This window comes from Ictidomys tridecemlineatus, chromosome X, assembly GCF_052094955.1.
Source record: "Ictidomys tridecemlineatus isolate mIctTri1 chromosome X, mIctTri1.hap1, whole genome shotgun sequence".
NCBI classification, from domain to species: Eukaryota; Metazoa; Chordata; class Mammalia; order Rodentia; family Sciuridae; genus Ictidomys; species Ictidomys tridecemlineatus.
In genome coordinates, this window is record NC_135493.1 from 85,868,407 (window position 1) to 85,881,954 (window position 13,548).

Consider the following 13,548-nt stretch of genomic DNA (forward strand, 5'->3'; position numbering starts at 1 on the left):
CTACAGCCCGAAATAGACAGGCGCCGTCCTCCTTCATCTGCTTGATGATGAAGCCTTTCTTGTCCCGTAGGGCCTTTTCAAACCAGTGCTCCTGCTGGAGGGAAGAGGTGGGGGTCAGCAACAGGGAATTCCTGCACCACCTCCCCAGGGCCCTTCCTCAAGCTCCAGAGGGGCCCAGATGACTGGCAGAGGGACACTGGGCAAGGTAAAGTTCTTGGCCCTTCTTGGATACTCCATACACTTAGAGCAAGAAACCCTTTCTTTCAGGGAATCAGTTGCTGGACTCGCTCCCAGAGAGGTCCCAGGTGCCCTGACAGCAGAAACCCCATCTGCCTTCTGACCCTTGCTGACCTTGTAGGCAGCCAGAAGCCCAGACCCAGTAAGTGCCTGGGTGGAGAATCTGGCTCAACTTCAAGGACTTTCACCCAGGGGAGATGTTGAAGAGGGAGTGACTGTAAAGAGTCTAGATTCTGAGCCCCACATATAGCTGGGTAATTCTAAGGTGTGTAAGGCAAAATGTGTGTAATGTATGACCTCATTTGTGATTGAACACATTTAGAAAATATACATACACACATATGTTTACACACATCTATACGTATGTACGTATACAGACATATATGCACACAAAACTGGGAAGGCCAGACAACAAAATATTATCTCTAAGTGGTGGTATCACAGGTGATTTTCCTTCACCTTCCTTCTTTACAAAGGTATAAAATCCCTTGTCCAAAATCCCAAAACCCAAGAAGGCTTGACCATCAAAAGTCTTGGGGGGGGGGGAACCCAAAGTCTTTATCAAACTCATTTTGCATCATAACCTGACCAAAACTGACATATACCCAGGTATCCCACTTGGGAGTGAATATTCCAATATTTCAATGCAAAAACATTCAGGTATTTGATCATAAGATGTTATACCAAACCTTGCTGGAGTGTTACATAATACAAAGTATTATGAGGCAACTTTCCTAAATTCTGAAATTTTTTCCAAGTTTCAAAGCACATCTGGCCCCAAAGGTTCAGATTAAGTGAGCCTGTACAAATGTGTATTTCTGGATTAAAAAAAAAAATGACCGTGTATCACTTAAAACACATTTCCACTTCAAAACAAAACAAAGCAGAAACAGCAGACCTTTCCCAGGCCCACTGCGCCCTCTGCTGGCCTTCGGACTCACAAACAGGGTGGCAAAGGATAGGATCCCAAGCCTGCCCCTTGGGGACACTGCCCTAACCAGATCCAGGTTAATGGTGATCAGACAGAGGATTCCACCTCTCTGCAAGGCCATTCATCCCCAGCTTATGTATGGGGTGGAACGCATTCTCCAGGAAAAACCAGGGGAGAAGAATCTCTGGCAAAGTAGTAAGCACAAGATTTGGAGGTCAAAAGCTCTAGGTTCCAACCCCAGCTGTTCCTCTTATCACCCAATTTACAAGTAGGCTGCCCAAAATCACCAAGCCTCAGTTTCATATCAATTGGGGAATATGTAGTCTTCCTGACAGCTACCAAGAAGCTCAGGGGAGCTTTAGTACCTGAAGAGACTTTGTCAATTATATACCATATACTGGTGAGATGGTCACCAATGAGAGAAGGGGATAGAGACTGGCATAGACAGATGATGTACAACTGAGAACCCCACGGAAAGCCCTATGTGAGTAGCTGGACAAGAGGGATGAAGACAGACAAGGGAATACCTAGCCAGCCCCACAATCAAGGCCACACCCCAAGAAGGTATGACTAGATTTCCAGATGACAAAGGCACCTGGAAGTCCTTAATGAGCTTCCATGGACAGAAAAAAAGACTCCTTTTTATATACAACATTCCAGCATCCAGGTACCCCTCCTGCCCTGGAGGCTGTAGACTAGCACACTACAGCCATGTATCACCAATCCATTCCTACCCCACAGGACAGCCATCTCTGAGATCCACAGGAGGCTACCACAGTCAGGAGTGTTCAACAGGAAAGCTACAACAATAACTAAAGCCCCAGACCTGACAGAAGCTCACAAAGTGCTAGGGGAAGAGCACGGAAACAGTCAATGACCATACAGTGTGCACAGGGCTGCAGAAGAGGTAAACAAGGGGTGTTGTGAAACAGAGGAAGGGACCTGACCCTGCCATTAAGTCTGGCACTTAAGCAAAGTATTAAGACACCAAGACCTCCAGAAACACTGGTTAACCAGATGAGAAATGAAGTCACTTCTATCACAAAACACCAGGGATGCCAGAGCCCAGCAATGAGTTCAGTAAAGGCCTGAGTAGGACTAGGCAGGTAAATAGGGAAGGGCCAGAAAGAAAGAATTCATATTAGTAGAGTGCCTGCCCCATGCCAGGTGCCAGATGCAAAGGATGACCTCATTTAGCTGTCTGGACCATAGCCCAAATGGTAGGAAGCATTATCCTCATTTTACAAAGGCAAAAAGGAGCTGGGGATGGGGCATCAGTTAAGTCTAGTGTAGAACCAACATAGGAAGCCAAATGAGCCACAGCAAAGACATACCTGGCAGCCCATCCTGGTAAACTCCTGGTTTGTCCCTAATAGCAAAGGAGGCCTGAGGAGAAGGTGCCCTGTGCAAATAGGATATGGGTCCAAGGCAGCCAGACTGACATCTAGGCTTGGAGCTAGAGGCTGGACTACCAGCCACCCACTGTCTCTTCTCTCTCTCCTTTTAAAATGAAAATGTTGTTTAGGAAATGATGATGTGAGTGGGGGCTGGAAGATAGTCCAGCCATAGGTAAGTTTAAGCTACATAATGCCCTGGCCTGAAGTCAAGTCCAAGCCCTGAACATTTCAAGTTCACCATTGAGCCTGTAGGGGAGTCCCTCAATAAAGGGCTGAACAAAGATCTTCTCTGACAACAGAGTATCCTAAGAGGCAAGGTAACATTCTGCAATCTACTGGTCTGAAGATCCAAGTGAAGCTGGAGCTGGATATGGAACCCAAATGACAGGTTCCAATCTAGCTCCACCAATTATTAGCCATGTGATGAACTACTCTGAACCACAGTCTTCCTATCTGTGAAATAGAGATAACAAGCCTCCAAACAACGGGGATACTGGGCAGATCAAAATATTAGAGAACTTCTGTCAGAAAGAGACCACCATAAATTCCCTTTCTCTCCCTGGTCTATTCTAGGCTGAATAGTGGCCACTCAAAGATAGCAGATACTAATCCCTGGAACCTGTAAATGTTTACCTTATAATGAAACACTATTTGCAGACATGATTAAAGACCTTGAGAAGGGGAGGTCACCTTGGATTACCAGGTTGAACCTAAATGCAATCACAGTGTCCTTTTAAGAGAAACAGGGAAATCAGATAGAAAAGGAAACCACACATACACAGAAGAGAAGGCAATAATAAGGATAGACAGAAATTGGAGTGATAAAGCCACAGTCCAAGGAATGGTGGCAGATAACAGAAACTGGAAAAAGGACCAGATTCTCCCCCTAGAGCCTCTGGAGGAAATATGGCCATACCAACACATTACTTTTGGCCTGGTAAGACAGATTTTTTTTACTTCTGGCCATCAGAACTGTGGGAGAATACATATCTGTTGTTTTAATACCCATTCATGATAGTTTGCCACAGAAGCCACAGAAAATTGATACAACCCCCTTGTAGCACTCCTTAGTGTTTTTAGTTCTAGAACCTTATGGCTGCAAGAAAACATAGCACAGCTCCCATTTTGCATGATCCACCTCCCAAGCACCTGTCCAGGAAAGGGGTTAGAATTAAGGTGACAAGGGCCTGGAATCCCCACTCCCAGTCTGGGAAACTGCTGACCCAGCCTATGGATAAATGAATGGCCACTGAAGGGGAAAGAGGGCAGGAGAAGATGACAGCAGCAGTGGACAGATGTCTTCCCAGAGCCTATGGCCAAGAGGCGTTTAGTATTCTGGGCTTCACAGCTCTGTCCCAGCAACCCTTGTGCCAAGACCACCCCTCCCCCAAAACACCCAGGAACACTGGCTCAACTCCACAAGCAAAACAGGCAACCCATCCAATGAGAAATACAGACATCCTTCTCTAAGAACTAACACAAGCCCCCAAGGGCAAAAGAAAGAGAAATGAAGCAGGCCCAATCCTATTGCTGGACTGCTGGGGAGGGATTAAAAACCCAAAGATCCTACCATGGAGAAACAAGAAAGAAATGAAGTACTGATACATGCTATACCATGCATGAGATTGAATCACATTATGTTAAGTGAAAGAAGCCAGATCATAGAGGGCTACATACTGTATGATTCCAATTGTATTCAAAATAGACAAATCAAGAAGTAGATTAGTGATTTTCACGGGGTGCAAGGGGATGAGAAGATTGGGGGATAGTGGCTAAGGGGTTTCTTTCTGGAGTGATGAAAATGCTCTAAAATTGACTGTGGTAATGGATGCACAATTCTATGGCTATACTAAAAGCCACTGAATTGTATAATTTAAATCAGTTAATTGTATTATATGTGAATTACATCTCAATAAAGCTGTTAACCAAGCCAGGTAAAGTGGCACATGCCTGTAATTTCAGCAGCTTGGGAGGCCAAGGCAGGAGGATCGTGAGTTCAAAGCTAGCCTCAGCAATGGCGAGGCACTAAGCAAAACTCAGTGAGACCCTGATTCTAAATAAAATACAAAATAGGGCTGGGGATGTGGCTCAGTGGTTGAATGCCCATGAGTGCAATCCCTGGTACCCAAAACAAAAGGCTGTTAACCACAAAAAATACCCAAGGGCCTGTAACACTGACCAGAGAGAAGCAAGCTGAATACCAGCTGAAATGCCATAACACCCCCACCAAAGGTAACACGTTCCCCAAAACCAAGGAGTCCCACTTTTATGCAAGGCAGGAGAAGTGGGGAGCATGGGATTAAAAAATAGAATGCAACTTGCTTCAGAGCCAAGGCCTGACAAGAGAAATGCCCCCAAACCACACAAATTTAGTTTAGAAACAGGACTCAAATCCATGTTGCCTAGGAAGGGACCATTTTCTATTTCCCTACCTGCTAACTACCCAATTCTAAGAAAGGCCAAGGAATCAGCAGGTTCCTAGATGGATACTAGCGATGGACAAGAAAAACACAGATATTCCTGGAGCAAACCTCCCATCCTAAGCCAAAGGAAAAACCAGCCAAGGTCCAAGGTGAGCAAAGTCAGATACTTACACATTCAAAAACCTTGGGCAGGGCTAGGATTATAGCTCAGTGGTAGAGCACTTGCTTAGAACATATAAGGCACTAGGTTTGAGCCTCAGCACCATATAAAAATAAATAAAATAAAGGTATTATGTCCATCTACAACTAAAAAATGTATTAAAAAAAACCCTGGGCAGGGATGACCTTTGCAAAAATGGAAGCTGAGAGGGGTAGCAGTTTGACTACAGCCATAAAGCAGGTCAAGGTGGGCATAGTGGTACATGCTTATTATCCCAGCAACTCCAGAGGCTGAGGAAGGAGGATCTCAAGTTTGAGGCCAGCCTCAGCAACTCAGCAAGGCCCTAAGAAACTTAATGAGACTCTGTCTCAAAAAAAGAGGCAGGGCTGGGGATACAGCTCAGTAGCAAAATCCCCTGGGTTCAATAACCAGTATCCAGGGCTGGGGATGTGGCTCAAGCGGTAGCGCGCTCGCCTGGCATGCGTGCGGCCCGGGTTCGATCCTCAGCACCACATACAAACAAAGATGTTATGTCCGCCGAAAACTAAAAGAATAAATAAATATTAAAAAAAAATAACCAGTATCCAAAATAAACAAGCAAACAAATAAAAACAGGTCAGCAGGAGATACTGGGGTTTGAACTAAGTCTTCCCAGCTTTAAATCCATATTCTTTCCACACACAATTCTACCTTTCCACACTATTCAACAGGCCCCAATAGGCAAACCCACTGACCTTATTCACTACAACACAGCTGGCCACAAAATTTGCCACCCATCAAATGGGACTCTCACAAGGGACAGGCCATTTGTTTTGCCCATCAAGCTTGATTGTCTAGGAGGACAGGGATGTAGCCCAGTTCCTCCTCAAAAGACAACCACTTTTCACTGGCACCTCCAGGGCAAGTGCTCTGGAACGAGTTCCCTAAAATCTTAAGGCTAAGCAACACCTCACCAGCACCTTATCTTACCAATGAGGAAACTCAGGCAGAACCTATTCTGGTTCATCCAACAAAACCCAAGAGACCCAGAGGTAGAACCCAAACACCCTGACTACAGTGCCAGGCTTAACTTCTTCCACCATCTCAACAAGCATGCCCCCTTACAGAAGAGATCTGTGGTGTCCCCAAGCTCAGGATGCTTACAAACCATCCTTTTCAAGGGGCAGACCCCCAGCAAGGCAGCCATGGCTTGGAAAGGACCACCTCCCAGGAAATGGACCCCAGCGTGCCAAAATGAGTCCTAAAGGGAGTACGGTACATTCACAAAACTAGGACCAGATTTACTCTCCAGACTCCCTCTCAACACTCCCCTCTGCCCAAAGGATCCAACTAGCCTCCAGGCTACAAACACCCATGATGACAGTTTCAGACCAAAACTGAGGTAGCAGGAAGAATTTACCTTCTTCTGATCCCCAAAAGGTCTCAAGATGCACTAGGTGAGGCAAGGAAAAGTAGAGCATCCTTTTCCTTCCTTTGTCCCAGTGGGAGGACAGAAAGCCTCTCCCCATCATCGGAAAAGAAGTATGAAGAGCTCACAGAGCTTGTTATGGGGACAAGTGTAAGGGGGTGTAAGAAGGTGGCTTTTTGCATTACCATGGCAGTATAGTACCCTCTTCTCTGTCCCTGGAACCAGGGAAGTATAGCTCCCTATTTCTGTGAGAAGGAAAGAGACTTTACCCCAACCAGGGAGAGAAGAAACAAAACTCCTGGTCCTGACCCCATAAGTCCAGATGATTTACCCTGCCAGAAATAATGATGGGTGGGAAGGGAGCAACAAGAGGGGGCTCAAGGCTAGGCCATGGCCCCTGTGAAGTACAGAGAAGATTTACATGAGCAAAGGGGAAAGGGATATGGGAATAGAATTTCCCAGGAGTGGGGATGCCCCGGAGTGGGGATGCCCCGTGCCCCTTCCTTGTCTCTGGGAAGAAACATACTTATAGAAAGCAGCTCAGAAGCTAGAATGTTGCCCTGACCATAGAAGTAGAAACTGAGTTCACTTGAACATGGTCAAAATCTCTCCCAATGTCAGAGGGGAGGTCTTAGACTTTATTGTTCCTGACAACCTTCCTGAAAATAAGGGGACCACCTTGGCCCTGACCTGAAGGGGCTCAGCTTAAGGGGATCTAATGACTTGAAGAGCACACAGGTTCTTCTGTCCAATAGGGGAAGTCTCCAACCACACTGAAGATGACCTCATGTCCTCTCCCGGGTGAGAAAGAATCACCTGGTGTGGTAGGAGAGCCTCATGACCAAAGGGGGAGGGTCAAGCCTCAGTACCTAAGGCAAAAAATACCTTGTCCCTGAGGGGAACAGTTCAGGCCTCTGGGAAGCTCAAGACTCCTCCTTATAATTCCAATCTAACCAACTCCCTGAGGGTAGTGGGAACCAGGCCCAAAATCCCAAAGCAGGAAAACTTGTTTCTAAAAGCCCCTATGACTGGAGGATACACATGTTTTCCGAGGTCAGTGAGTCAGTACCCTGAGGGAAGATTCAGGTCTTAGATCCTAAGATGGCAACAGTTCTTGGGGAGAGACACAGGACCCTGTTTGTCTGGGACTCTATATCCGTGCCTCAAAGGAAGAATGTTAGGGCACAGTTCTGGTGGGGAGTTGTGCTGTCCATAAGAAGTGCCTCAAGTTCTCTCAGGAAGTTCAGACCTTATCTATGGAGACAAAATAGTTACTGAGTTATGTATGGGTCTCCTGTCTCTAAAGGTGTCCTTGGCAGAGTGGGTAGCAGGCCCTTGAAGATAAGTTTATATCTGCAGGGTGGCCTCAGACATCACCTCTGGGAACTTACGCTGCCTATGTGGAGTGGTCTCAGGCTGCAGGAGTGGTCTCAGGCTGCAGGAGTGGTCTCAGGCTGCAGTTCTCAAGACAGAGGACCCTGACAACCTTGTTGTCAGAAAAAAATGGGATGTTAAAGCCCCAAGGTGTATTTCAGTCCTTATAATTGAGGCAGAAGGGTCTCTCATCTTTGGGCAGGCTCTCAGACCCCTGAGAACACTGAGACAACATTTCCTTAGGAGGAAGGTCTCATAAAGAACTCCCCAGATGTGGTACTGCACACCTGTAATCCCAGGTACTCAAGAGGCTGTGGCAGAAGGATCACAAGTTTGAAACCAGCATCAGACACTTAGCGAGACCCTGTCTCAAAATAGAAAGTCAAATGGGCTGGGTATGTAGCTCAGTGGTAGAGGGCCCCTGGATTCAACTAAAAGCAAAAATAAAAACAACTCCTCTTTCCTGGAATCTTGGCTAAAGGATGTCAAGCCTCTGAAGAAGCCTCAGATTCTTTAAAAACCCTCATCAAGAAGCGGGAGGACCTTAAACTCCAGTATCCAAAGCTTTGAGTGTCACTCTCTTAAAGCTCAGGCCCTTGATGGAAGGCAGGAAACCAAGATCCCATCCTTTAGAAGAAGCTTAAGATCCTAGAGAGAGGTCTCAGGCCACTTACAGGAAACACAGACCCTTGTCACTCTAAAAAGAGATAAACTTTATGTACCCAATTAATCTTTGGCTACTGGTTTTGGCCTTCATCCCCAAGGAGAGAAACAATCTTGGATCCCAAGAGGAAGAAAAATCTTATCTCCTTGAGATAAGTAAGATGTGTGTAGATGTGCAAGAAGCCTGTAATTCTAGAAAAGGGAGTGTAAAGCCCCTGAAAGTAGGCTGAAAAACCCTCAGGTCCCATTGTTTAGCTTACAAAGGAGAAGGAAGAATTGTCCTTTATGTAGAACGTCACAGAATCTTGGAAGGCTCACCATTCCTTGGGGATGCCCAGACCTGTCTGAGGTTGGGACCTTGTTTGAGTTCCCTGGGAAGGAAATCTTAAACTCTATTCCAGAGGAAAAGAGTTCTCAAGCCACTGTACATAGACCTAAATCCCTTAGAGAGACCTGAGCCCTCCCTCAGAAAGTACCCCCATTCTGTCTGTGATGCTTGGGGAATCCCCACCTATCGGTCTTACAGATGAAGTCCCAGAATCTAAAATGACAACTACCGCCCCACACACACTTTATCTAGGGCCTCTAACTCAAATGCTTGGGGAAAAGGGAAGAGGGCCTTTCGTGCCTCTTCCACCAGAGAAGAACGTCAGACCCCGGAAGAGAGCTTAGGTCGTCCCTTGGTCACCTCACAGTTTAGGAGTCTGATGTCACATACGTGCCCACCCTCACCATCCAGTCCTTACCTGCTCGACGGTGGCAGGGTCCATGGCTTCGATGCGTGCAGCAGCTGCTTCATATTCGTCCTCACTGTTGTAGCCTGCGCCGACCTCTTCACGCTCTGGACTGCCCCCGCCAACCGCGCCAACCCCAGGAGCTTGACGCCGCCGCTTGCTGTGCCCAGGCCCGGAGCAGCAGCTGCCCACGCCCACGGCACCGCCCACCCCCACCACCACTCCCGTCGCGCCCACCCCCGTAGCTGATGCACCCAGGGCGTCACCAGGGCCACTGCCGGGACCACCTGGACCCCCGCAAGGTGGTGGTGAGGCCTGTTGTGGCCGAGGGCCCGCCACTGCGCCGGGTGGCACGGCCAGCGCCCAGCGGTGAAGAGCGCCTGGAGGCCCCGGTAGCGGGCCCTGAGGTGGTGGTGAAGCCCGGGGACGGGCCCCTACGACGCCCGAGTCACGGTCACGATCGCCGCCACCCACGCCGGTGCCGCCGCCGCCCACGCCCACACCCCCGCCGCGCCGCGGCGCCGGGGGCAGCGGCCCGGGCGGCGGCGGCTCGTTGGTGGGGTCGGCGTCGGGAGGCGGCGGCTTCTTTTTGGGGAGAATAGTCATGGCGGCACCGCCGAGTACCCCCCAGCAAACCCGGCGCGCGGCACGCCGGGAGAGAACCCGGATGAGGGGGCTCCTGTAGTGCGCGAAGCACGACGGGAACAGCGAGACCCGGATAAAGAGATCGCGGCGCCGGTTCGAGAACCGTCTGCGGTGCGCAAGTCACGCCCGGAGAACCCGGATGTGAAGTCCAAGATGAAGGCACGGCGGCAAGTTTGTCGCAGCCTTCTCTCCGAGTCCAGCGACTTTACTGCTGCTCCTTCTGGCCTTCTGCTTCAAAGGAAACAGGACCAAAACAAGCACCTCTTCGCCCCGCCCCCTCGCAGGTTCTTGAACTACCGGGTGGGGCCCCGGGGCGCTGCGCACGCGCGCCAGAGCGCAGCCCCGCCCCTTGCTCGGAACTACGTGGGCAAAATCGCCGCCGCCGCCACAACAATTGCAGACACCAACCAATCGAAGGAGCTGCGTGGGTCCTCAATGACGCCCGCGGGCCAATCAGAAGCTTGTGCTCGCCCTCCCGTGCCCTCCGTCTCAAATTTCAAAGTCGGCACCCTTTCTCCCAGCCTTCCTTCTTGTTGATCTTGTTCTGCTCTTCACTTCTCTCCGCGAGGCTCTGACGCGCAGGCGTGGGTACTGCGAAAGAACAACGTAGCCTGTCCCGCGCACAAAAGCGCCTCCCCTCCAGGCTTCCAACTTGAACGCAGTCGGCCGGACTGACTGGAAAATATCAACACTCCCAGAGCTTAGCATTCCCTTGTAACATCACTTCCTGTCCCACCCACCTGCAAGTCTCCTTCCGCAGAAGAGGCGGGCGTCACTTCACCCTGGCAACAGGATGGGCCCTGCTGTGATTGGTTAAGAGACGCAGTCACTCTCGTCAGACAGACCAATCCTGGGACAGGCGTGCACCGTGGGGACAGTGGGTGTTTGTGAAACAGACGCCTTCTCTGGCACCTCCGCCCTCTCGCCCTGGTGTTGACCTCTCCGCACCTACGGCTGGTGCGCAGGCGCGGTAAAGCCCTCTTTCCCCCTTCCCGTCCCCCCCACCCAAATTGAATTTGCTTAGGAAAATATTTATGAACCAGCTCTGTCACCGGCCAACGTCTGGCAGTGGGACTGCAAAATCCCTTCTGTTGAGCGGCTAGAGCACTTCTGGCTCATCGTAACTCTGCTCTTCCAGTCTGGGTGACATTTGGCAACTCATTTAACACCCACTACATTCTGAATTTCTACTTCTTCATAGAAATAGAAAAATGACAGTAATTCCAATTTAAGATCAGAAACTCACGCTTGTTGATGGTTTGGTGTTGTACCTGACATATAGAAAGTGCTCAGGGGCTGGGATGTAGCTCAGTGGCAAAGCGTCTGCCTTGCATTCGCAAAGCCCTGGGTTCGACCCCCCGTTCCAAAAAAGACAAAAAAAAAAAAAAACCCACCAAAAAGAAAGTGCTCAGTAAGTCTGCATGGTGGTACAGTGCGAGGATCCCTGGCTTTGGGGTCAGGAAAACCTTAGTTCCAGGCACAGATTGTCCATTATGAACAGTATGACATCGTGCAAATTCATTGTCTCTTGAAATTACCCATCTGAAAAGTTGGAAATGTCTTCCCTGACTACCTTAGGAAATAGTTATGGAGTTCAAATGAGTTTATAAACTAAGAAAGGCATTGTGAGAGGTGAGGGCTCCCTGCCATTCTTAAGAGCCAAGCCACACACCTGATTTAAACTAAAACCATCCTAAACCTTTTCTGAGTACCACCTCACCTTCTTCCTTCAGGTGTTGACTTTAACAGAAGTTCTCCCCACAAAGGTGGCAGTAATAACTAGGTCCTAGTGGTGTTTTCTGCTCGTGAGACAATGGGAAGCGGGGACTTACATTTACTGGGACTGTTGTGTTTAGGGCCTTGTCCCAAATGCCTATGCACATTACATTGAATCTTCTCATGGTCATTTCACTCCAGACCCCAATATCCCATTCTCTACTTCCATCTAAAACTGAATTCATGCCAGGTGTGGTGGCACATGCCTGAAATCCCAGAGACTCAGGAGGATGAGGTGAAGGATCACAAGTTTGAAGATTTAGCAAGACCCTTAGCAATGGAGACTCTTTCTCAAAGAAATTTTTAAAATGGGCTGGGAATGAAGTTCTGTGGTAAAGTGGCCCTGGTTCTGGTTGAATCCCCAGTACCACAAATAATAATACTAATAAAATTAAAAATAAAACTGAATTCATAGCCAGGCATGGTGACACATGCTTGTAATCCTGACTACTCAAGAGGCTGAGGCAGGAGGAATCCCAAGTTTGAGGCCAGGCTGAACAATTTAGCAAGATCCATCAAAAAAGAAAAGAAAAGAAAAGAAAAGAAACTGAAATCAGGCATGATAGTGCATGCCTGTAATCACAGCAGCTTTGGAGGCTGAGTCAGGAGGATCACATATTCAAAGTCAACCTAAACAACTTAGTGAGGCTGTAAACAAACTAATGAGACCCTGTCTCAAAAAAAGGGCTTAGGATGTGGCTCAGTGGTTAAGTGCCCTTGGGTTCAATCCCTGGTACCAAAAGTGGGGGGGGGGGCAGAAAAAAGAAACTGAACTCATAATATTTATTTGCAGCCAATTGCCAGTTACTATGTGCCTGGCACTGTACATTAACAGCTTTGATGGTCCATTTGACAGAAAACATCACCCTTAGCCAGCCACTGCCTAAGCCCAAGAGGTAGGAGTCAACCGTGACCACTCCCTCTTCTCCAACACTCACAAGCCTATTAATCCCAAATCCTGCCCATTTTACCTTCCAATTTCTTATGCTCCAATTCTGCTCCCATCACTCTTATCCAAGCCACCCTTCCCTATCACCACAAAAGCCTCCTCAGTGCTCTTTCTCAATTAGAGAATTCTCTGTAATTCACCATCCACAGACACAATGATCTTTCTAAAACACAAACCTCATCAGGAGTTTCCTATTTCTACACTTTCAGGAGTCCCCATCATCCTCTCAAATCTGTCTCCTGGCTTTGAAGGCCCATAGTGATCTATCTGGCTTTTCTTCTCCCTCCTTCTTCCCCTCTCCAGCCAGACAACTATTTTCAGTTCCCTGAAGGCTCCAAGCTTGCGCTCTAACCTCCAGGTCATTGCACATGCTGTTCCTCAGCCTACATGTCCAGCCTTTCATCTTTTGCCTGGCTAACTCCAACTTCTTCCTTGTTTGCTGGCCAGATTATTTTCCCCTGCTGTCTACATGCTTCTATAATACATTCATCTTAGTTCTATCACACTGTTTTAATTGCTTAATTATCTCTCTTAGATGTTCAACTCTATACATCAGAGACAATGTCTGTTTTGTCCATCTTTGTACCCTAGGGCTGGCACATGATGAGAAGTTAATCAATATTTGGTGAATAAATAAATTGTTATCTCTATTTCACAGATTAGCAACCTAGCACAAGAGAAAGTGATTCTCTCATCCAAGGATTGTAACACATTGACCTGAATATAAGGTCTGTCTTCTTGGTGCTCTGTGGAGCTCAGTCACACTACTCTAGTGGAGCCAGTAGCCCAGAAGAGTGAATGCAGGAGGGCTGGAGTTGTGGCTTAGTGATAGAGCACTTTCCTAGCATGTG

At 48.1% G+C, this 13,548-nt stretch overlaps 1 protein-coding gene across 4 annotated transcripts in view; it reads right to left on the minus strand.

Annotated features, from left to right (window-relative positions):
* Positions 1 to 9,933, minus strand: part of Otud5 (OTU deubiquitinase 5) — a 29,770-nt gene extending 19,837 nt beyond the window's left edge. For 3 of the 4 annotated variants that reach the window (XM_078034844.1, XM_013364424.3, XM_078034842.1), the window contains exons 1-2: positions 9,340 to 9,933; positions 1 to 94 (exon numbers count right to left, since the gene is read on the minus strand). In XM_078034844.1, the coding sequence (XP_077890970.1) occupies positions 1 to 94; positions 9,340 to 9,933 (688 nt within the window). The remainder of the gene's footprint in view (positions 95 to 9,339) is intronic. The other variant, XM_078034843.1, reaches the window with a different exon arrangement.
* Positions 9,934 to 13,548: the final 3,615 nt, after the last annotated feature.